The sequence below is a fragment of the Nuphar pumila genome, chromosome 12, assembly GCF_984573655.1.
Source record: "Nuphar pumila chromosome 12, dmNupPumi1.hap1.1, whole genome shotgun sequence".
Lineage (NCBI taxonomy): Eukaryota > Viridiplantae > Streptophyta > Magnoliopsida > Nymphaeales > Nymphaeaceae > Nuphar > Nuphar pumila.
In genome coordinates this window covers 74,864,363-74,891,221 of record NC_143260.1, presented here as the reverse complement: position 1 = coordinate 74,891,221, position 26,859 = coordinate 74,864,363, and the positions used below count along the sequence as shown (strand labels likewise).

At 38.0% G+C, this 26,859-nt stretch overlaps 1 protein-coding gene across 3 annotated transcripts in view; it reads right to left on the bottom strand.

Moving 5' to 3' along the window:
- Positions 1–619: 619 nt before the first annotated feature.
- Positions 620–26,859, bottom strand: part of LOC149821027 (Mitochondrial substrate carrier family protein) — a 69,676-nt gene continuing 43,436 nt past the window's right edge. For all 3 annotated transcript variants that reach the window (XM_089983763.1, XM_089983765.1, XM_089983764.1), the window contains one exon: positions 620–1,033. In XM_089983763.1, the coding sequence (XP_089839889.1) occupies positions 845–1,033 (189 nt within the window). In that variant the 3' untranslated portion in view covers positions 620–844. The remainder of the gene's footprint in view (positions 1,034–26,859) is intronic.

Below are 26,859 nucleotides of genomic sequence, written 5' to 3'. Positions count from 1 at the left end.
TGTGATCTTCATGTTTTTACAGGAATCACTTCTTGGAGCATTTGATTCTGATGCATGGATAGTTTTTTATAAGGTTTCAAAAATCAATGGCCTACAATTTTCATAATTTTTCAAGGCTCAAAATACCATTTTTTTCATCCAAAATACATGATCCAAGTGTCGATTTCTGGTAAATCAATCATGTTGAACACATCTATGGGGTCGGAATTTTGAAAAAAAACACCACAAATCCAATATCATGTTTCATTTAGAACCGTACTCATTTTGTAGGTTTTCATTTCCCACACACATACAGAGAGAGAGAGAGAGAGCAGAAATCACAAAAGGCATACATATGATCCCTAGAGAGATCCAAAAAGCATGTGTGCTTGTGTGTGTGGCAAACTAGCATTACAAGCTCACATACGGCGAAACTTCTTTTACAAATACCAATACATTGACATGATAATGGACACCATAGTTCAATTATTGAGCTCCAACACCTATACAATGTCCATAAGTTCTACTAACTATCAGACAAAAAGGAAAAGTCCAATTGCTTGATATTATTTCTGTGGTATTTTCTACTCAGCCGAAAATGAACCATCTTATCCTCATGTAATTTAAAAGGACAAGAAAATGAGATTAAATTGCATCAGCTTTCTGGTGGTTGAATATTGCACACTTTCAACTGAGATACTTGGAATAAACTGTGAAACTTAAACAGAATCTCAGAGAAAACCATGATACATCAAAAAATTTACATTCTATGAATTATGAACAGTCTCAATGGCTTCCAGCTTACAGTTGACAATAATAAGCACGACCTCTTGCTTTGAAGGCTTCACGAAGATGACACTTCCAGTTAGAAAAGATGATCAACTGCCAGGAGATAACTTCCAACCAAGGCAAAGCATGCTGCACCACTACGAACCGTACGCAGACCTATCCCACGGAATAGGATACGCCTATCTGCTGGATGGATGCCAGAAAGTCTCTCAAACCAAGTTCCAGGTGGCCTCCATTTGAGAAATTTCCTTTCCATAGACATATACTGCACTCCAATAAGTAACAAATAATCAGCATGTGTTAGTGCATCAAGATGGTTATATAACTCGTATTTATCTAGCTATATTTTCATGGCTTCTTGCTTCTATCCTACATTACATTCAGCATTTCATACACAACACACTGTAAGAAACAATCCTGGTTGTGAAGCTATACCAGGTCCATTCCTGGTTGTGAAACATTCCTATTTATATACAAATGAGAGGGAAAGGGGGGCAGCCCAACTAGACATTGGGCGAGCACCCCAAATATGACCGTTGGGCGCAGCCTAATGCCTAGTTGGGCTGCCCAACAGCTATATTGTACAACATAAAAAAAAGGAAAAAAAGGAAATAAACTAAAATAAAAAAGGAAGCAATGTTCTTTTAGACACAATGAGCCTATGATCACACAATCCACAACCTTGCGTCCACACGAACAAGCTTCACTCAGATCTCAATATCGATGGCTATGATACCATGTAATGAAGCAAAAATACAAGAGAATGTCACTAAGGGTTTCAAGAGAACACAAATACAAAGAGGCCACTTATGGACCAAATACAATCTCACAAAGAAGATACCCACCAACAACTCATAAGAGAGAAGAATAAAATATATAATTTTGAATTAACCACAAATATGCTTCAAGAAGCATTACATACGAAATAAAGGAGGGTTCTATTTATAGAGTCAAGAATGAGAGATGGGAGGCAGTCCAGTTAGTCCTTGGACTGCCTCCAACGGTCATATTTATGACCGTTGGGAGCAGTCCAACAACTAGTTGGACTGTCCCAACAGCCATTGACTCAAAAACATAAAAATAAAAAAAAACAGAAAAACAGCAAAATAAAAAAGTGAAAGGACTGTGCAGCACCTACTAGGCTGTTCCTATTACAAGAGTGTACAGGAAAAATATTATATATATAATATACAAAATAATATATATATATATACATATTAGATAGATACAATATCTTAACAGTTTCTCACCGGATTCCAGCGTCCAACGACCAGCATTTCGCTTCAACAAACTCCACACTCCAACTGTAATGCCCGTAAAAAAAAAAATCCGTGTCGGACACGTGCCCTGCCCGTGTCGGACACGTGTCAAGGTTGGTCCGTTATGTCGGACCCGTATCCGAGCTGGACCCGAGCCCGAACCCGGCTTCTCGAACGATCGAGAAGCCTGTGACTTTAAAAAGTCACAGGCACCTCGGGCGAGGGGTAGAAACCCTCGCCCCTTCTCTCTCCTCTCCCGTCTTTGTCCCTCCCTGCGACCACCGACGCCGGCCACCGCCTTCATCCTGGGTGCTGCAGCCGCCGACGATCGTGCCTCCGACCACCAGCTCTCCCCGTCTTCGGCAGACACCAGCGATCGGAGCCACGGTGACTTCTGTGCATCGACGACCTCCCCGTCGCCGGCGATCGCAGTCGTCAACCATCTCCCCCTTCGAGCTCCGACGACCCGAGAACCCCCTCTTCGTCCCCTGTGTCGCAGGACGCCAACGATCAAGGCCGACGGCGGCCTCCGAGCTTCGGCGACCCACCACCTCTTATTTCCCCTGCGACTTCGTCGGTTGCGCCAAATCCCTCAACGTCGGAATCTCCACCTGCAGCACCGGTGAACTACCCCTGTCACCGTCTCCTCTTGCGTCGGTAGCCTCCGTCGACACCCTCTGTTCCCGACCATCGCCACCCTTGCCGAGGCAGCTCAGCCGACGTCCGCTGCTGCTCTCGTCTGTGCTCGCATTCCGGCATCGCTCATCGGCGACATCCCCTGTTGCCGTGGTCTCCCGAGGTAAACCCCCTTCTCCCTTTTTCTCCTTTGTGAGAGGTTGGTCGACAGGGGGGCTGAGCCCCCTGTCGTCACCTCTTGTCAGCAGGGGGTTAACCCCCCCTGCCTTCCTTTTGGAGTCGATCGACAGGGGGGGGCTGAGCCCCCTGTCGTCGCCTCTTGTCGGCAGGGGGTTCTGTTCCCCTTGTCCTTGCTAGGTCGGTAGGGGGGCTCCGTCCCCATGCCATTTGTCTTGTCGACAGGGGGTTCCTCTCCCCCTGTCCCTTTTGTGTTTTCTGGCAGGAGGCGAGGCTCCCCTTGCTTTTGTGTTTCTCGGTAGGGGGCTTTGCCCCCTACCTTCTTATGTTTGCCTGCAGGGGGCGACGCTTCCCCTGCATTTGTTTCCTGGCAGGGGGCGAGTCCCCCTGCTCCCTTGTTGTTTCCTGGTAGGGGGAGGAGCTCCCCCCTGCCTTCTGTTTTTCCTCAGCAGGGGTTGAAGCCCCTGCACCTCGGTTGTTCTCCGGCAAGGAGCTTTGCCCCCTTGCCTTGTTCTTGCTGCTTATCTCGTGTTCCGACAGGGAGTTGCGCCCCTGTCTTGATTCATGTTCTGACAGGGGGTGTTCCCCCCTGTCTTGTTGTGGCAAGTGTGGCAGAGAGCCTCTGCTGCCTCTGGCACCCTTGTCTGCAGGATGCAGAGTTCCTGCCTCTGCCTCCCGCAGGCAGGAGGCCTTGCTGCCTCTGTTGCTCTCTTCTGCAGGGAGCTCGCGTGTTTGGGGTCCGGTACCACTGCAGGTCTTACCAGACCCGCTTCTCGTTTATATTACGACATATACTAACGTTCCAAGCATCGCAGGTTGAACGGTGGATCCAGCTCGCCCTCCGTGGCTCAAACTCTTGTTTGCTTACGCCGCAGGCATACGAGAACCCGCAACCCCTTAAGGTAGGGGATTCTTGCGTGAAAGGACAATGAATGGATAAATGCTAAAATAAGGAAAGATAACTAAAACAGGATGATATATGTATACGTATAATATATATATGTATGTCTTTACCTTCAAGGACACGGTTTCCCGATCCTTGTCCTCTTTACTTTCTCGCACTTTCCTTTCTGTTGCCGCCGCGCTATATGTGCCCAGGCTTTTAATTCATGTCCTTATATTTCATGTCCTTTAACTCAAGGACGCAGTTTCGCGATCCTTGTCCTCTCTACTTTTTCGTACTTTACTTTTCTGCTGCCTCGCGCTTTGCGGCATGTCATTTACTTGTGTATATCTGCCTTTTTACTCCAGGATGCAAATCTTGGTCCTCTTTTACATTCTCGCACTTTGCTTTCTGCATTTACCTTTATTGCCCCGCGCTTTATGTGCCATGGCCTTACTACTTGCTTTTGCTCTTCGTACCTTAGTTTTTTGTTGCTGCCATACTTCTGTTGCACTTACTCTTTGTATGTGTTCGTCCTTACTTTGCTGTTGCACTTCGTGCGTGTATTCTTATCTCTGTCGTATACTCCTTTACTTGCTTACGCTTATCGTTTAATCGAGGTACAACCCCATGCCTCGTGAGTCATCCTTTACACTTGCTAAGTCAGGATAGGATCCCATACCTCATGAGTTGCTTACGTAGTTGTCTACTTGTGTGTTTCGATGGTCGAGGTATGATTTCATATCTCGTGTGTGGCTTGTGCGTTTTGCGCTCGAGGTGTAGTTTCGCACATCGAGTCTTGCCCCTTGATTTGTCTTTGTATTAGTATGTGCACGGGTTTGCCCCTTGTCAGCTTGCACTCCTTGAGTGTAGTTTCGAGTGTATAGTGTATATCGTTTCACTTGTCTTAAAAGTCACGACACACACTTATGCACTTCGGTTGTCCAAAGATGATTTAGGTGCAAACCTATTTTCAAAGATGTATAGCTTTGTAAAGCAGAGATAGCGGATGGATCTCCCAAATCGATGTATTTGGGAGAAGTGTGTTGCAACCTCAGTTCGCCTATCCGATACGACTCAGTTAACCTTATTTAGGAGCCTGTGCACGAGTAAGGCAGGAATCCTATTGAGGTACTTGCGCCATCGCTAGATCGGCGTTACATCACTTCTGATGCGAGACCTAGTTTCTAGGCTTTCTAGTCCAACCAAGATAGTTGACGCCTTCTTTTCTTCGTGAAGGTATTGTGGTTGGATTTCTTACGAGAAATCCATGTACCTCCTCTTGTAGTTGTATTCGTGAAGATATGTTTGGCCTACGAAGAGCAAGACGAGAGGTCTGTAGTAACCTCTAAACGTGTATTGGCACATTAAGTTAAATCCTTTTATGTTGATATTCGCCTAATAGGCAGAATGTTTGCGATTGTCTAAATGACCCAAGCACGATAAGTTGGAACTTGAATGAGTTCACTGTGAACTTCTGTAAAGCAGAAGTGTTAAGGGATTTCCTGCGAGAGATCTTTACCCCTCTCATCGCGGTTGTACTTTTGAACAGGTACGTTGCGTACTACGATGAGTAGGATGAGAGGTCTATGTCTTGTTAGAAAGTGACTTTGAATACATTAGGTTCAATAATGAACCCATACACATGCACACGAAGTGCGAATATACCCACTCAATGGAACAACACAAGCACATCATGTGCTAATACATAAACCCATAAAAGGGGTAAATATGACTTAAAGTCATAAGTTGAATATTATTGAGGAAAAAGGAAGAAGAGGGTAAAAACCCTATACAATGGAGCATAAGCTCCTACAAGGAGTACCAAATACAAAGGGAAGAGCCCCTATATATACACTCTCAAAGGGACCACCTTGGGGGCTCCCAAAGGAGACGTTGGAGAGCCCCCAACGATCACATTTGTGACCGTTGGGGGCTCCCAACGTCTCTATTGGGAGGCCCCCAATGTGGTACAAAAATCGAAAATAAAAAAAACAAAAATAAAAGAAATTACAATGCATATTCCAATTGGAATATGCGTAAAATGACAAATTACAGAAATACCCTTGAGGGTATTTTAGGAAGAGAAAATATATATATTTATATATATATATATAAATAGAGATACGTATACATATATATATGTATACGTATCTTTATATATATATATAAATATATATATGTACATTTAAGGATTATATTTCAACATACATATATGTGTATGAGTACACATATTTTAACACCCCCCCTCAAGCTTTGCGTGGGGAAATGAAAAGATTGAAAAAAGAGTTAAGACTCCAAGAGGCTTTGGTAAGGATGCTATTGAATCTTGTAAATGCCTTCCTCCAATTGTCTTCTAATGGTGAACTCATTTCCCGATCCATCCAGGGTACTTCTTTTTATCCTATCTTCAAGCTTCTGTAGAATAACATCAAAAAAACAAGTAAAACATATCTTTGCACTTTACTCAAATGGAATATTTCTAACAAGCTTAATTGAAACCATATCGGATGACACATCCGCAAAACAATGGTGCAAAATTATAACTTATGCATAGAAATTTGAAGCACATGATAGGATAATTATTTTAGCATGAAAAGTAAATTTAGAAAACCAAAGTTTCAAAATCATACATCATGTTAAAGAGTGAGCGGAAACAAATTATGCGGAAATGAATTGCAAGAATGCATAATGCATTCATAAGGTCCAACATTGGACAAACATAACCCCATAATGGGGATTAACACAATGGTCCCCTAAGGGACACCACAGTAAGCCTACGAAGAGGCATAAAGGAATCATTAATGAACATGCTTCAAACATGTAATGAAGTGCCAAACAAGAGAAACGAAGTTTCCAAGCAAACTTTAGACAAAATAAACACAAAGAGTTCACAAGGTTTTAAATCCATTTACGAGGCAAAACGAAGAGTGTTATTTGAGTAGAGAATCTTACCCATTTAGGAAAATCTCACTCAATTGACAAAAAACACATTTTGCATACAAAAGTGGCCAAAAAACCTTAAGCACTTAATATATAGATTAAATGCCAAAAAATCAACTTGATTTTAAAAATATGCATATAAAAAATATGATTCACTTGAATATCTTAAAACACAAGTCATGAATGAAATTTTGCAAATTTCAACAATAGTTCATCCATTACAAACAACTACCTCATTAGTCCTCCAAAACCCATAAATCAAGTGTATAAGCTACTAAGTCACATGGGTGCGGGTGCGGGTACGGGTGCGGGTGCGGGGATTCGGCACTTCCAAAAAACCCGGGTGCGGGGGTGTGGCAAAAAAAAATTAAAAATATATATATATATATATATATAAGGGGTCTGGGTTCCCCCGACGCGGGTCCTGGGCAAGGCCGTTCTATATCTTATTACCCACAATAGGGATTGTACCGCCTCCAGCCATCTTTTCTACTTTTACATTTTTAGATTTCTTTATGACATATAATAAGATATGTCAGTTCTTTATGACATATAATAAATGTCAGTGCATCACGTGAAGTGGAGGGGATTTTGTGTTTTGCGCTTTTTCCTTCTGGAAGTGGAGGGGAGACTAGTTGGGGACAATTAGTTAGTGCATCAGGTGAAGGAACTTTGGTTAGAGTCCCCAACCCTGGTTGGGTGCAACACTCGAGACATGTAAAGGGTTAATGTGATGTGATTTGAAGTAATAAGGGGCAGCAACGTTAGCTTTACTAATTTGTCCCAAAGGCCGAATGTTGGAAGCATGGGGGGAGATTGGTTGAGCATCAGAGACGGGCAGTAGTAGCGCAGGCACAGCAGGGAGCTTTGCAGACGCAGCAGCAAGAGCCTTGGCCGTGAATGATTCCCTTTAGGTTGGTGGCTTCAAAGGAGAGCTGAAGAGAGGGAAGGTATTAGTCCGGCGCCTCAAAAGCTGTCTCGCACCGACGCGTTCCCCTTTAGGATGCCTCCCTTCTCCCGTTGTGACAACAGCCCCACCTTTTATAACAGTGAGGGCAGGTTGAGCGATTTATACGATGTCCCCGGTGGTGCAGTTGCAGCAGGAGCTACTGCAACAATGACTCTGCAACCTTTTCCTATTGCCTTCAAATCCCCAGGTATCAACTCTAAAACAACACCCCTTCCAAAACACCCTTTGCATTTTTCCGGCACCTCTGATTTGTCCAAAGAATCACCCTTGTACCATTTCATAGGGCAAACTAAAAAAAAAAATCAAAAAAATGTATCAAAATGACACTGGGTGCGTTGACCGCAACCAGGGTCGTGTTGACCGCACCCGCGTCGAGTCGCGTCGACGCGGGTGCGGCACCTGCTTTGCCGAGTCCCTGTGACATAGATAAGCTACTAGATCAAGAATAAAAAAAATGACATTAAAGGCCAAAGACACATACAAAGGTGTGCAAAAGAACCTCTTGTCTACATATAATAATACTTGAAATGAGTGCATCTACGACAAGAACAAAAGAATACACGCCAACATGGACCAAAAGCATCTCTTGTCTACGTAAAAATACACGCAAAACCAAGTATGTTCAGCTACTAGAATAAGAGTAACAAGCCAACCATGGGCTAAAACACAATACATCTCTTGTCTACATAAGATGGCACTTGAAATGAGTGAAATAAGTCAACCATGGGCATACATTTCAGCGACTAGAACAAGGACACAAACACCAATATGGACTAAAATCACACACCATGGTGTGAATCAACGTGCCTTGTCTACATAAAATAACACTCAAGACAAGTGTGTTCAGCTACTAGACCAAGAGAGCAAAAGCCAACAAAGGGCTACCAACACACGAAGGTGTAATAAAATTCTTGTTTACATATGCTGACACTTAGATAAGGGGCATAAAAGGAGAAGACTTTTGAGGTAATAAAACTTGTAATGACAAACATACAAATAAAACCTTGAAACAATATTCTTCAAAAAGAATACCCATAACAATATCATTTTGGAATAAATGTGTGAATATACACACACCAAGAACACTTGTGCACAAAAGCACAAAACATAAATGTGCAAATGCACTCATATGATTCATAAACAATAAAAGGTTGGGCAATAATCCCCAAAACCTTGATTTTAATATACCTTAAAACATTTAAGGTTTTAAACACCATATATTCATCACATTTACATATAAATGAGAGCATCCATTAGATCAATGGCCAAAAGAGAAAAAATGAGTGGCACACTCATAATTAGAGATCATATAACAAATCATTTTAGAGTCCCAAGGTGCCCATAACTCACCTCAACAACCATCTATAATATGACAAGTGGACAATCTAGAATGATATAACACGAGGTGCCCATAACTCACCTCAACAAACATCTCTAATAAAACAATAATAAGGCCAAACAAATGATGCATTAAATAACATGTGATGGACAAATATAAATGCCACAAAAAGGCAATAAACACTTTATGAATCATTTTTCAAAGAAAAGAGGACCGATTAAAAATTGAATCAAAGGTCCAATATAATCAATCACAATAATATGCTTTATAACAACAATTTTGCATAAATCTGAATTATGCTTAATCTTCAAAAGAAGTCATTTATACAAAAAAAGACTTATTATGCAACTAACACAATTTATGAAATATTAAGCAACATCATGCGTAAGAACCGATTTGGAATAATCAAAAAGTCAAAAACAAGCCTCAACTATGATAGATATAAAGTGCAATTAAATACACACCAAATGATAATAGATACACTTTTATGCAATGCAAGATTTTTAAATGACAATAATCTTGAATGAGCAAATAACAAACTTAGGCCAATATAAGCATTCATAAAGATGGTGAAGTTTGAAAATCTTATGAAATCCACTAATGTAACTTAAAAAATGATGCTCACAACCAATCTTCTCACAACAACCATGAAATCTTCATAAAAGAGTATATACTCACAAGAAGATTATAAGGACCGAAAGACTCCTTAAAGAGAGCGCAAAAAACACACAAAATTCCCAAAGAAGGGGGAAACTCCACTAAAGTGGGAGAAATCCCAACAAAGAAGAATAATAGATTTATTAAAAAACCTTATGATAAAGTAAGATTGTACTATGGCATAAATCTATAAAATTAAACATTTATCGAGGAAAAATTCAAAACTCTTAAGTTTTATAAAAAAACATGACTTAATAGATTATTACCAACTCCTAATGCAATAAGTAGGCAACAAACATTAGTGAAGACCATAAATTTTATAATGAGACAAGCTCTTTAAATCAAATTGAAAAATCTTTTAAGAGTATAAAGATGCAAAGAAAATCACCATATTCTATAAGACCATTTTAAAACTTAATTCAACCGAAAAAAAACCTTCTTAATTAAATGTTTCTCATATAAAAAGGACACATTAGGAAAGTGAATCAAAACTTATTAAGGAATTTTTCATATATGTCAAGCATTTTTCAAAAAAACTACACTTCACAAACATTTTAATCTTAACGTACCTTTCTTTAAAGACTTACCATTCATATAAAAGGTATTCTTATAAACAAAGTTAGGTTTGAAATATAAATTCAAAGCTCCAATGGTCATTAATTTTTACTGACTCATTAAAGCAAGTTTTGAGCAATCATATATCTAATTTTTCGCCAAACAAGTTATCATTTAAATTTTTTCAAAGAAAAACATACGAAAAAGTATGTATACGAAAAAGATTCAATAGAGTATCAAGTAACTCAAATTTTTATAAAAAGACATAATGACAAAGAGTACACATAAAAAAAGAACATATTAAATTCTTCATACAATACTTAAAGAAATAGAATGCATACCGAATAACTTTAAGAAAGAAAAGAGAGAGAAATGAATACTTCACCATTTTTCTTTAAAAATTTCTTGAATACCACGCTTCCCGATGCACCAAAGAGCAACTCGATCTCAACCGAGCTCTGATACCATGTTAGAAAGTAACTTTGAATACATTAGGTTCAATAATGAACCCATACACATGCACACGAAGTGCAAATATACCCACTCAATGGAACAACACAAGCACATCATGTGCTAATACATAAACCCATAAAAGGGGTAAATATGACTTAAAGTCATAAGTTGAATATTATTGAGGAAAAAGGAAGAAGAGGGTAAAAACCCTATACAATGGAGCATAAGCTCCTACAAGGAGTACCAAATACAAAGGGGAGAGCCCCTATATATACACTCTCAAAGGGACCACCTTGGGGGCTCCCAAAGGAGACGTTGGAGAGCCCACAACGATCACATTTGTGACCGTTGGGGGCTCCCAACGTCTCTATTGGGAGGCCCCCAATGTGGTACAAAAACCGAAAATAAAAAAAAACAAAAATAAAAGAAATTACAATGCATATTCCAATTGGAATATGCGTAAAATGACAAATTACAGAAATACCCTTGAGGGTATTTTAGGAAGAGAAAATATATATATTTATATATATATATAGAGATACGTGTACATATATATATGTACACGTATCTCTCTCTCTATATATATAAATATATATGTACATTTAAGGAACATACATATATGTGTATGAGTACACATATTTTAACATGTCTACCTCGAACATGCAATGGCATATGTTTGAGATCACAAGAGATGTTTCTATCTTCACTATGAGTTGACCCCTCTCATCATGGTTGTACTTTTAAACAGGTACGTTGCATACTGCGGTGAGTAGGATGAAAGGTGTGTGGTTGCCTCGAACGCGCAATGGCGCGTATAATTCACATAAATGATAATCATGCGCCTTTACAGGCAAGATGCTCGATTGGGTTGAAAGACCAGAGCATGTAGAATGGGACGGTGGTTAAGAAACCCCCCGTCGTGCTCATTCAGGACGGTTCATCAAGAGAGGATGGATGGTACAAAACTCCGATGGACAGTCATTAATGGCAATCGCGGACAAAGATCCGACTTCCCCAGTCATCGGAGGTTAGGAGAAATACTTCAGGCCACTTCTACAGAAGTTCGGATGCGCATCCATGGGCCTTTGTTTGCCTTTGGGGATTTACTCTCTTGGTCACTAGCCGTCCCTTTAGGAAGCGGACTCAGTCAGTTATTTGGGGTATAATAAAATACATAGCATAATAGACCCCCGAATCGATCTCGGCTGTTTTTACATTTTTGCCTTGTGCGTACCCACAACGGCCTGCTCATAATGAGACAAGATATAACTCACACACATGATTATGAGATATGCGTGTTGTAACGTGAATTGATTGCTTGCTTGTTAGCTCGGTAGTTCGATACGCTACTTGTTGAGCTATGCACGCCTGTTGAGGCGTTACTCTAGTTGGTTAAACTGCTTACGCAATTCTTTGCTCAGTGATAACTAGTTTCTCATACTAGTTATTGCTTATAACACTAGCATTATGCTAGTCGTTACATATTGTGACATAACTGCTACCGAGATATGCGTGTTGTAACGTGAATTGATTGCTTGCTTGTTAGCTCGGTAGTTCGATACGCTACTTGTTGAGCTATGCACGCCTGTTGAGGCGTTACTCTAGTTGGTTAAACTGCTTACGCAGTTCTTTGCTCAGTGATAACTAGTTTCTCATACTAGTTATTGCTTATAACACTAGCATTATGCTAGTCGTTACATATTGTGACATAACTGCTACCGTATGATTGCTTATCATATGTAGCTTATGAATTGCTTGTGATGCAATAGCTTGTGCCTTACGATTAATGTAGTTACTTGCCGATGGACTAAGTCATCTAATGGTAATTGTATGTATGGCGAATATTGTTATGAATGCTTGTCTTATTCAGTTGCTTTGATTGACTGTTGGATAGAGTTAGTTACTCTTCACCTTTAGAATTTGTGGGATTGCTATGGTTGCTTGTTTAGCACTATGATCCTTACTGCTCTTGTATGTAGCTATTTGCTTTACTAGAGCTTTGCTTACTCCACAGCACATTTTGTCAGATCTGCTAGTCTTGCTTTTTCCTGCTTGATCTAGCGATTATCTTGCTTATTGCAGCCTTTGTTCTTTTTTGTCTTTTGCACACCTACTAGTCTGTTGTGAGACAGGCGGTGAACAAGTTATACAGCTTGCGATGACACGATGTCGTGATGCGTTCAAGGCTAGACCCCTTTCCTGACGTTGCACTCCTGGGGACACTTTTGATAGATATGGTATAAAGTTTCTTTGAAAGTATTTATTCTGATTAGAACTCTGGATTACTAAAACTGTATTACCAAAACGTGGTTCTTCTTTTCATTTCAATAAAATGTATATTCGAATTGCAAATCGGTTTATAAGGGGAAGATTGCATGTGTTGTAATGAGCCCAAAGTCTAGGGATTTGCTCTTTTAAACCTAATCTTCCGCTGAACTTCTGTTTCAAACTCTGATAAATGATTGATTTCAAAGCTTTCAACCTTTCTCATAAAAGGTTTCAAGTCCACAATTTTGGGGCGTTACACCAACCCCAGTGGATCAACACCACGGAGGCTCAATCCGACCTCTGTAGGGCAAGAGAGCTCCCCAAGTTATGTGGATCTACCCAACAACTCTAAAATATTGTTGGAAAAGGAAATATAACTGCTTGCAAACTTCTCAATTCAAAAACTTTCCCAATTAAGCAAAAACAACCAAATCAACACCCAACTATAGATTTAATGACATCAAATTGATAATCCATGCTCAAATAACTCAGATTCATAGGCCAATCAACCAAAATGAAGCATCAAACACCAAAAGCATCCATCTAAATGTAATGAAGTGCCAAATGAGAGAGGCGATATCTCCAAGAGCAAGCACGAAAGCACGCACATACACAAGAAGCCACTAATGGGCAAGATTGCAACAAACCATAAAAAGTGGTAAAACACACAAAATAAGGTAAAATATATTTCACTCACATAAGGCTTCACAAGAAGCTTTAAGAATACATGGGGCCAAGCCCCTTATTTATACACAATAAGGGACCCAAGGAGGGGCTCCCATAGAGTCGTTGGAGACCGTTGGCTCCAACGGTCATATTTATGACCATTGGAGGGGTCCAACGACTCTATGTGGACCCCTCTCAACCAATAAAGAAAGAAGAGAAAAAAAGGTAAAAAGAAAAGAAAAAGAAAAGAGAAAAAGGAGCATATCTTTTAGGATATGCGTATACAATGTGAAAAGACTAATTTGCCCCTATTGAGTATTACAAAAGAAATATATATGTAGATAGACACATAGACATATATATATATATATATATATATATATATATATATATATGTGTGTGTGTGTGTGTGTGTGTGTGTAACATATTTTAACACCCCCCCTCAAACACCAGGTGAGATCACCGAGAGTTTGCTAAAGAGAAAGTAGAAACAAGGCGATGACAAAGCTTTGGTGAAGAAGTCCGCCAACTGGTACTCGGTAGGAACATATGGTAGTTGAATGGTGCCCCGTAAAAATTCATCACGAACATAATGACAGTCCATCTCGATGTGCTTTGTTCGTCCATGAAAGGTGTGATTGCTGACAATGTAGATAGAACTCTTGTTGTCGCAGCACAACTTCGAAGGAGTTGAGAATGAGATGTCTGTATCTTTAAGCAAACTTCTTAACCATACAATCTCAGTGGTGGTAGTGGCCATCGCACGATACTCTGCTTTTGTAGAAGAGAGAGAAACTTTTTGTTGCTTCTTACACCTCCATGAAATAAGTGACTCTCTAAGAAACACACAATAACCTGTAGTGGAAATACGATCATTGGGGTTACCCCCCAATCAGAGTCAGTATAGGCAAGTAAAGTGAGAGGTGAAAAAGAGGGTAAGAATAATCATTTAGTTATGGTCAGAGTTACCGGAAGCGCCTAGGTAAAAGGGGAAGCGCGCTTCGGAAGTGCGAAACATCGCGCTTTCAAAGCGTGAGGGAAAGTGTCCCCTTTTTTGAGAAGCGCACTTCCCTTTTATGGAAAGTGCGCTTCCCCCACGCTTCCCCATTTTTTTCATTTTTTTCGCTTCCCTCTCGCTTCCGGTTTGCTTCCTAGGTCACTTCCGAGACGGTTCGTAATTTTCTTCTAAGTGGTCCTATGCTTCCCCGCTTCCTAAATTTTTGAAAGTGCCTCGCTTCCCGCTCCCGCTTCCTCGACTGGTAACTCTGGTTATGGTGCTTTTCAAATATCTGATAATCCTCGTGACTGTGGCCATGTGAATGGTAGGAGCAGTTTGAAATTAGCTTGCACTATGAACGGCGTGGGATCTGCTAAAAGAGTGCCATCACTGGCTCTCATCTTGGCGTTGATAACTTCTGGAGTCTCCACCTTCTTGTCATCAGTCAGCCTAGACCGGGCAATAATGTCGGAGGCAAGCTTCATCTGAGAGAAAACATACCCCTTGGGGAAGTATGCAACTTCAATTCTTAAAAAGTACCTTAGAAAACCAAGGTTAGACATATCAAAATTTTCTTTGAGAGCATTTTTAATAAGGTCAATACCCTTTTTGTCATTACCTGTGATAATCATGTCATCAACATATAGCAACAAAATTGTTATGTACTCATTAGAAGTTTTAACAAACAAAGCAGTATCAGTGTAACATGAGGAAAAACCATTATCAAGAATTACTTTGCTAAAAAGATCATACCAAGCTTTTGATGCTTGTTTAAGACCATAGAGAGCTTTATTTAACTTTAGAATATTTCCTTTACCAATTTCAAGACCTGGCGGAGGATCCATAAGAACTTCTTCACATAGACTTCCATTTAAAAAGACATTTTTAACATCAAGTTGATATATCGGCCATTGCTTAATAGAAGCTAAGGCAATCAATGTTCACACACTAGTCATTTTAGCTACTGGAGCAAAAGTTTCTTCATAATCAATCTCATATTCTTGGGCGTAGCCTTTTGCAACCAAACGAGCTTTATATCTTTCTAGAGATCCATCACATTTGGTTTTGACTTTATATACCCATCTACACCCAATTGCCTTTTTTCTAAAGGTTGACGAATAATGCTCCAAGTTTGGGCTTTGTCAAGAGCCTCTAATTCAATTTTCATGGCTTCAATCCAATGAGAATGATCTTTGGCTTCTTTAAATGAAGTAGGCTCATCATACGAATGTATCAACATGAGGCAAGTCCTATAATTAGGTGAAAAAGATTCATAAGACACAAATTTTTGTGGTGGTCTACTATTACGAGATCTCCTGGGTGGATCAATAGGTTCTTCTAAAGAGAAGTCTTGAGAATATCTCTCAAGAGCAGGTTGATGTTCATTTCCTAACCGTCGGGTATATATATTTATATCATTAAGGTTCTCATTTTGAGAAACATTACCATGTTGTGGTATATCATTATGATGTAAATTGCCATCACAAGTATCATCGCAAATAATTGCATCAGGGGGCTCAATTCTAGGAGCTAAGTCAAATAGGAAGAAATAATCAATGTCTTCTTTAGATGTGTGGATATCAAATCCATTTTGTTCTGCAAGAAAGTTTACATTTCTTGATACATAGAGTTTATTGTTTCGAATATCATAGCATCTATAGCCTTTTTTATTTTCACCATAGCCAATGAACACACATTCAAGAGCTTTGGGTGACAATTTATCTTGTCCTTGAACAAGCACAAAGCATTTACATCCAAATATCCTTAGTCTATTAAAATCTGGAGTAATTTTAAATAATTTTTCAAAAGGTGATACATTTTTTAAAGAAGAAAAAGGCATACGATTGATAAGATATGTTACGGTAAGAAGAGCTTCGGCCCAAAAGTTTTTAGGAACATTTTTAGAGACAATAAGTGTTCTTGTAGTTTCAATTAAATGTTTATGTTTCATTTCCGCAAGATCATTTTGTTGTGGAGTTTTAGGACAAGATCGTTGGTGCAAAATTCCATTTCACCTCAAGAATCGGATCTAAATATAGCTATATTGTTTTGAAATTGATTTTGAATAAGAACATGAAATTCTTTAAAATTAGTGAAGACATCGAATTTGTTTTTAATAATGTATACTCATGTATATCTAGTAAAGTCATCAATAAAAGTAACATAGTAAGAATATCCTTCTTTGGACATAACGGGTTTCAAAAGGTCTTTTTGACACAAAATTACTATGCGAATACGAAAGCGAATGAAGCTTTCCAAGAATACAATCATTGCATGTAAATGTATTTGTATTACAAAAAAATTCCAAAAAAAGAAAGAGATACAACTTAGAAATACTAGGATGTCCAAGCCTCTTATACCAAGTCTCAATATCTTTGGATTGAATATGATTACAAAATGATTTGGATGGCAACGACAAAAAATCCATATAATAAAGATCCCCTCTTCTATGGCCTTGCCCAATCCGCTTCCCGGACTGGACATCCTGTATATAGCAATGGGTAGGTGAAAAAGTGACATCACATTCAAAATCGGTAATTTGAGAAACGGAAAAAAGATTTAAATTAAGTTTTAGAATAATTCGGATTTTGGGAACAAAAAAATCTTTGTTTTGGTCATAAGATTTCTCAAGGTTTTCAATAGGGGTGGCAATTTCTGACACGACCCGCCAACCCGCCTCTTAGGCGGGTTCGGGTTGGGCTTAAGCCAACCCGTTTAATAAACGGGTCGACCTGTGTAACCCGTTTATTAAACAGGTCGGGTTCGGGTTGGGGGTATGCCAACCCGCCAACCCGGCTGACCCGTTTAATAAACGAGTTAGGCGGGTGGGTCAACCCGCCAACCCGTCTGCCCGACCCGTCAACCCGCCAACCCGACCCGCCAACCTGCCTACCTGCCAACCCGACCTGCCAACCTGACCCGCGAACCTGAAAACCCGTTTACTCGACCCAACCCATTTATTAAATGGGTTGGCGGGTCGTGTCGGGTTACCCGTTTATTAAACGGGTCGGGTTCGGGTTGAGGTATGCTGACACGCCAACCCGACCCGATTGCCACCCCTAGTTTCCAATGCCTTCAACATCCAAGGTTGTTCCATCGGCGGTGGAAATATATGATTTGAATTTATTGAGACTTGGTTTTAACAAAAGTGATGCATTTGGAGTCATATGAAAGGAGACACCCGAGTCAAGAATCCAAGAGGTCATACCTGGAAAAGATGAGATGGCAGCACCGAAAGTGGAAGGTGAGGAGGATGATGTAGAGGAATTCATCTTTATAAATTATTGAAGAGTTTCAGTAAGATGAGCGATGGACTCCTTTATGTCTCCATCCTTCTTTGAATCTTCATTTGTGTTTGGAGGAATTTCACCAACGGAAACCACCTTCTTCTTGAATTTGGGGCAATCCGGACGAATATGGCCTGATTCATTACAATTATGACAAATAATTTTTCTTCCTCCACCACCATTATTCTTCCAAAAATGGGGTGGTTTATATGATCTTACATTGTTGTCGGGTCTAGACACGGCATGAACTTCATCAACATTTCTTTTCAAGGCCAAACAAATTTCTTCTTGACATAAGTCGGCCAAAATGTCACTTAGAGGAGTAGAAGCCCTATGAAATAGGGATCCTCTAAGTTGTTCAAATTCGGGATGAAGCCCATGAATAAATTGAAAAAACCTCTCTTTTTCTATTTGCTCTTGCCTAATGGCAATAGCACTACCTTCCCATTGAGGTTCGAGAAGAACAAGTTCATCCCATAAAGAAGATAGGGTACTATAATAGTCTTTAATACTCATATCACCTTGCTTGGTAGCTCTTACCTTCTCTTGTAGAAAGAAATGCCTAGCAAGGTATCTTTGAGTGTACATGCCTTTCATAAAGAACCAAGCTTCATTAGCCTTCTTGAATTTAGCAAGATTTGCACAAATCTTTAATTCAACATTATTCATGAGCCATGCTAAAATTTTAGCATGCTCACTTTCCCAATCTTTCATTTTTGAAGAGAAGTCAAGAATAGCCTTCTCTTTGTTTAATGCTCTTTCCTCGTTTCCTTCAAGCTTAATTAACTTCAATTGTGGTTCCGAAATGGTTTCACACACATAACCCCAAAGTTTTTTTTACCTTTGAGGTTATTTTCCATAGCGGCCGCCTGTTAGAAAACAACGGGTTCGATAATGAACCCATAAATGCATACTAAAGGTGCAAATACACAAACCCACTAAGGGGCAACCAAAAGCACATAAAGTGCTAAACCCACAAAGGGGTTAAGCCAAAAGGCTAAAAGAATATCTCTTTATTATGAAAAATAGGGTAAAAACCCTTTTATAATGGAGCTAAAGCTCCCTCAAGAATGTCGAATTACAAGGGGGAGACCCCTATTTATAATACAAGAGAGGAGCCACATAGGGGGCTCCCAAAGGAGTCGTTGGGAGCCCCCAACAGTCACATTTGTGACCGTTGGGAACGACTCTTTTGGGGAGCCTCCCTAGGTGGCGCAAACCACAAAAATAAAAAAGGAAAAATAAGAAATAAAAAGAAAATTGCAATCATATTCCAAATGAAATATGCGTAAAAATAAGTGAAATGACTAAACTACCCCTACGGCTAATAATAGAGAAATATATATTTTATATATATAATTAGAAAGATACATATACATATATACCATATATGTATCATCCTTTATATATATAAAATATATATATATAATTACAATGATTGAAGAATACATTTTAACACCCCCCCTCAAACTTTGCGTGAAGAAACAAAAAGATTGAATAACATAAGAGGAAGAAACTCAAGGCTCCAAGAGTCTTCAGTAAGGATGTCATTGAAATTTGCAAATGTCTTTCTTCAATTGTCTTTAATGGTGAGCACATTTCATTATCTATCCAAGGTACTTCTTTTCATCTCATCTTCACAATCCTGTGGAACAAACCAAGAAAAGGTCCAAGTAAAAGATATCTTTGCACTTTTAATCAAGTGGAATATTTCAAACAAGATGAATCATCCAAGAAACAATGGTGCAAAAAGATATTCTATGCATAATGAAAGCATAACTATTTTATTTAAAACACAGGATTCGTCAGGACAAGATAATTACTTATGCATGCAACATGATTTTAGAAGACCAACTTTCAAAATCATGTACTTAAAAAGTAATGAGAAAATTTTAAAGTGTACGCGAAAATGTATAATAAGAATGCCTAATGCATTCATACGATTCAACGACGAACAACCAAGAAGCCACAATGAAGAATATTGAAATAGTTAATGAAAGGACAACATAAAGAGCCTTCAAAGAGCCAACTCATAAGAAAATATATGAATCTTAATCAAGTGAGAGCTTAAAAAGACATTATGAGCATATGCATAATGAATTAACACTTAAAAGAGTCATTAATGAACATGCTCCAATCATACTTTAATCAAGTAATATTACTTGAGCTTACAAGATAGGAAAACAAGTGTTATTGATTTGAGCAATTTTCTTGAAGGCGATTTCACAAAGGAAATGCTCAAGAGCATGTGATAAAAGAGTGTATAAAACACAAGAGTTCAAAAGTTTTAAGTCTACTTACGAGACAAAACAATCAAAATATACTCTTTGATTTGAACATGTGCACATAGCAATTGTGCTATAAAAAGAATATGAGTTAGAAAAACTCATATCAAAACCAAATTTCAAATTCCCATAAATATGAAATTTTGTAAATCTCAACAATAGCTTATCCACTACAAGCAACCACCTCATTAGTCCTCCAAAACCCATAAATCAAGTGTATAAGCTACTAGAACAAGAACATAATCATAATGCCATTAAAGGCCAAAGACACACACAAAGGTGTGTACAAAACACCTTTTGTCTACATGTAATAATACTTGAAATGAGTGTATCAGCGACTAGAACAAGAGAATAAATACCAATATGGATTAAAAACATCTCTTGTCTACATATGCTGACACTCAAAATCAAGTATGTTCAGCTACTAGAACAAGAGTACCAAGCCAACCATGGACTAAAACACATACGAAGGTATGACAATACATCTCTTGTCTACATATGATGACACTTAGATAAGGGGCATAAAAGGAGAAGACACTTGAGACAATAAAGCTTGTAATGGAAATACAATTAAAGAACATTAATTTCTCAATATACCTTGAAACACTAAAGTTTCAAACTTTAGACATCCATCACAAGTATACATAATTAAAAGCATCCATAAAAACAACGGCCAAAAAACAAATGAGTGACACACTCATAATTAGAGATCTCAAAACAAGTCATTTTAGAGTCAAACTCACCTCGATAAGCATCTCTAATATAATAATAACAAGGCCAAAAAGGATTGATGCATCATATAAATTGTGATGGACAAAATAAGTGCCATAAAAGGCAAAAATACTCTTTCAAAAACATAATGACATATAAAGAAATTCTTGGGATAATCAAGAGAAGAAAACCAACTTTTAACAAAGAAATCACAAGAACCATAACGGTTCACAAAGAGAGCTTTAACATAATACCCAAAGAAAGAATATTCAAAAGTACTTGAAAATTTATAAAATTGGGATTAAATCTCATACATGTTTTAATATTCTTTGATTGTGATGAGATATGCGGAAACATACAAAGTGCTATAAGCACTTACAATGCCTTATAATGATTAAACAAAAGAGTCAATATCCAAGTCTATTACACTTTGACAAAAAGAAATATCCACAAAAGCTTCACAATGTAAAAATGTCTACGAAGAGACAATACACATACAAGTACAAAAAGCTTTACAAAAGATGTGCACGAAGGCACTCACACAACACTTGAACAAATACGCACAAAGGCGTAAACATAGCAAACATGCACTAAGGCATGTATTTTATAGAAAAGAAGAAATGCATACAAGCGCAAATACTTGAGAAACAAATGTGCACAAAATACGTAAAATACACAAACGTGAGCAAGCATGCACTTAAGGCATGCACATCATAAAAAAACAATGCTTGACACTCTCAAGCTTTAATTATGCAATTATATGCTTAACAAATGCAATTTAAGACAAAGGAGACCATATTACAGCCAACATAGGCATTCTAGGTTTTGAAATCTTATATGAAAAATACAAACAAACAAGTTTATAAAGTTGCATCATTAGAAGAAAATCAAAACTAATAAAATATTTTATACCAAAAGATACAATAGACACACTATGCATATTAAGATTCTATATAGTGTGGGAAGTTCTTTTAAAAGATCTTTCTTAATGAACACAATGGTTCATACAACATATTTAACACAACAAATTTTCAAAATTCTTTAAATAAACCAAAAACATTGAAAGACCTTTAGGAGTTCTCACAAATAGTTATCATTAACAAGAACTACTTAGGATTTATAAAAAAGTGAACAACAAAGATTTAGATGTGAGAAATTCTCATACAAGAATTATATGATTTTTTCACAAAAAATGCACTAAAATCCATAAACAAGAAAGGACCTCAAAACAAATTAGGCTTCATATGAGAGTCAAGAGCCTTTTAAGCAAAGATCATTAATTTAGCAAGAAAACATATATAATTTTAGAAGTTAACTTATAGGTCAATCATAAAACAATTATGTAAAAAATCATAAATCTCACATAATTGAAGACAATTTTGAAAAACATAAATTATTATTATATGTGATGGGTAATCGATGAATGCGTAGAGAAGTATGTGAATTATCACAATCCTTCATACAACAACAACAACAACTACGCCTTCATCCCAAAACAATTGGGGTCGGCGATATGAACCAAAAAAGAAAATCATTCTGGGTCTTCCACATGAATCCTTCTCCTCCAATCATTTCTATCCAATGCTATGTCCTCGGTGAGGTTCAAAGCATTCATATCCTTTCCTATCATCTTCATCCAAGTCTTCTTAGGCCTATCCCGACCTCTTTTAACTCATATATTTTCCCATTTCTCCATCCTTCTAACTGGAGCATCATTAGGCCTTCGCCAAATATGTCCAAACCACCGTAAACGATTCTCTCATCTTATTTTTAATGGATGCAACGCCTACCTTCTTACGTATCTCCTCGTTTTGAATCTTATCTTTTATTGTATTTCCACACATCCATCTAAGCATACGCATCTCAGCTACACTCATTTTTTGAATAAGATGTCTCTTGGCAGCCCAACATTCTGTACCATATAGTAAAGCAGGCCATAATTGTCGTCCTATAAAACTTTTCCTTCAACCGCAATGGCATTCTACGATCGCACAACACTCCAGTTGCACTTTTTCATTTCATCCACCCAACTTTTATCCTATGATTTACATCTCCATCAATTTCTCCATACTTTTGAATGATAGATCCCAAATATTTGAAAGTCATCCACTGGTATTTCTTGCTCACCAAGCTTCACTACACTCCCATCACTACTTCGTTGCTTACTAAACCGACATTCCATATATTCTGTCTTACTCTTACTCAACTTAAAACCTCTTGCTTCCAATGTCTGTCTCCATAATTCTAACTTAGCATTAACCCCAACTCTAAACTCATCAATCAAACCAATATCATCAGCAAACAACATACACTACGACACATTTTCTTGAATTTATCTCGTAAGCTCATCCATCACTATAGCAAATAGGAAAGGGCTTAATGCAGATCCTTGATGTAACCCAACCGTTATAGAAAAATTGGTTGTCACCCCTCCACAAGTGCGGACATTAGTTACTACTCCTTCGTACATATCTTTAATTATACTAATGTACTTGAGAAAAACACCTTTCTTCATCATTGTCCACCAGAGAACATCCCTAGGTATTCTATCGTATGCCTTCTCCAAATCAATAAAAACCATATGCAAATATTTGTTCCTCTCTCTATATCTCTCAATAAGTTGTCTAAAAAGATGTATATCTTCCATAGTTGATCTTGTAGGCATAAAACCAAATTGATTCTCCGATATCATGACAACCTTCCTCAACCTATACTCAATCACCCTCTCCCAAAGTTTCATAGTATGACTCATGAGTTTTATACCACGATAGTTTGTGCAATCTTGTATATCACCCTTATTCTTATATAGAGGCACCAAAGTACTCTTCCTCCACTTATTAGGCATCTTATTTGTCCGCCAAATCTTGTTAAAAAGATTTGTCAACCATTCTAAACCTTTCACTCCCAAGCATTTTCAAGCCTCGATAGGTATACCATCTAGGCCAATTGTCCTTCTTGATTTCATTTTCTTCAAAGCCTCAACAATTTCTTTCTTTTGAATCTTGCGCATGAAGTCACAATTCATCTCATGAAAAAGAATTGAGAAGTCTCCAAGATCCTGAGCACGACTTCCATTAAATAGCTTATCAAAATAATCTTTCCATCTCTCCTTAATCTCCTCATCTTTGACTAAAACCATTTGTGTTTCATCTTTGATACATCTAACCATACCCAGATCCCTCGGTTTTCTATCTCTCATCTTTGATAAATATCCTTCTCGCCCTCTTTGGTATTCAACTTGTCATAAACCTCGTTATATACCTTATCTCTCGCGTTTCGAACTACTTTTTTAGCTTTCTTCTTTGCTATCATATACTTCTCCAAATTCTCATTATCACGACTCTTAGATTTCTATAACACTCTCTTTTAGCCTTAATAGCTAATTTGACATCCTCGTTCCACCATGATGTATCCTTACCTAGCGATGTAGCGCCTTTAGACTCACCCAATACCTCCTTAGCCACCTTTCTCATGCCACCCGCTATCTTATTCCACATTGATTCTGAATCCTCCTCGAGACACCAATCAACTTCCTTAACCACCTGCTCTACAAACATTCCTTGTTTAGCTTCTTTCAGTGCCTACCACTTAATTCTAGGATCTATCCTATGTCTATCCCTTTTGCGGTATTTTCTAATTCTAAGATCTAAAATTAAGACTCTATGTTGTGTAGCTACACTTTCTCCCGGTATAACCTTATAATCGATGCAACAATCCCTATCTCTCTTTCTAAGTAAGAAAAAAATCTATCTGACTCGTATTAACCCCACTTTTAAATGTTACTAGGTGAGACTCCCTCTTCCTAAACCAAGTGTTTGCTAAGATCATATCATAAGACAAACCAAAATCTAAAATCCTTTCTCCACTTTCGTTTCTTTCTCATATATCATAGCCTCCATGGATACTCTCAAATCCATCTCTACTAATGCCTACATGTCCATTAAGGTCACCGCAGATGAAAAGCTTTTCTCCATAAGATATCCCTTGTACTACTCCATCTAAATCCTCCCAAAATTGACGCTTAATGGAAACAATCCTTCATATAAAAAAAAAAAATTCAATCTCATCCAAACTTTCTTTAAGAACTTATTACACATACAAAAGATTTTTATCACAACCATGTATGCTCATTTATATAAAAATCTCTAAAAAATATTGGTGTATAAATACAATACTAAGAAGTGTGCACAAGGGTACAAGGAGAACTCTCACAAGTGCACAATACACATGCACAAAGACATGAAAAATATGAACTTCAAGCTTTTAATACTTGAAGTCAACATAATAAAAAACACCTAAAGCCATACGAGTTCAAGTAGGATTGACATCAAATTTAAAAATATAATATACGACCCATTTTTGAGCAATCATATATTTGAAAAACAAACAAGTTAAACAAATTTAAAATGCGATATTTTAAAACATGCGAACACGTGAAATGTGAAAAGAAAGGATTCAACTATCATAAACACTAAATATACAAAATATATGCAAAAAAAATAGTTTCATAATGCATAATACTTTAAGAAAAGGAATACATACCGAATAACTTCAAAAAAGAGAACAATGAATACTTCACCATTTCTTGAGTGACATGCTTTTCGATGCACCAAAAGACAACCCGATCGTAACCTTTCTCTATGTGTGTACAATATGAAAAGACTAATTTGCCCCTATTGGGTATTACAAAAGAAATATATATTTATATATGTAGATAGACACAGAGACATATATATTATATATATATATATATGTGTGTGTGTGTGTGTAACATATTTTAACACTAAATTCATGCGAACATCAAATTTCACATCAAAAAAGGAATCCATCCTTCTACGAATTCATTCAAGCATCTAACACTCCAAAATCATGCATCAACACTTCAAATCTTTAATGTATCATGCTCAAATGCCAAATCTAAACATAATCAAGCAACCCAAAATAGAATCTATGAAGAAACAAATTTGGTCTCACTGTCGTTCTCCCCTTCAATATGAAAGGATCCACAACCAAGAAACTCAATCCCATAGCTGATTTGATGATCTAAGTGGTCAGAACAGATCGTTGTTCTTCACGTCACACTCCACGAACTTCACGTTAAATGTGAAATTGCTCCAATCGACTACACTGATTTTCATGTACTTGCTTTAATTCAACTACGAACACTAATATTTTTAGATTTTCAATATGAGATAGAGAAAACCATGCTCTAATACCAGAAATGGTAGCCGGTCATGTTCAAGATGGTGAAATTGAAGGGAATTAAGAGAGGAGATTGGTCAACTAAGGGAGAAAACAGGGTTGGTTATGGTGGATGGAGGAAGCTTGGGGAAGGAAGGGAAATTCTTACTAGGAAACTCTAATGAGCCAATCTCAAGCCCAAAGAAGGCAAAAGTTAATCCACTCTACAAAGAGAGGCCAAAAGAGAGTAATTCTCATTAGAAGGTATGGAAAAGATTACATTCAAACCCTAGCTTGGGGTATTATAAACCCCAACCCCATAGATCAACAAGTACTAAAATACCCTTACTAGATCCCATATAATCCACTACACCCTCCATGGGCCTTTGGACCCAAATTACATGTGAGAGGATCCAAATACATAAAGAAATTGACCCAAGCACCCCCATGGCCGTTGGGAATAGCCCAACGTCTCTTAAGTATGCTTATAAATAAGGGCTATGTGAGCCCATTGTATGCATGTATTACAGTCTCCTTAAGCTTATAAACACTGTGCATTTATTGCACTTTCTTTGGTGTAAAGCTTATAAACACTGTGCATTTATTGCACTTCTTTTGTGGTGTAAAACTTATAAACACTGTACATTTATTTTGTGTATCGAGTATTTGAAGTATCAAGTTATTTGAAAACTTGATTGTTTGCAAGGATTCTTCACATGGTATCATTCTATCCAGAAAGGTCTAAAAATCTTTTGTGATACGTATTCTTTTTCATCATCTCTCCTCTCTAATGGGTGAAAAAGACTCATTTTTCTCTCGGCTTC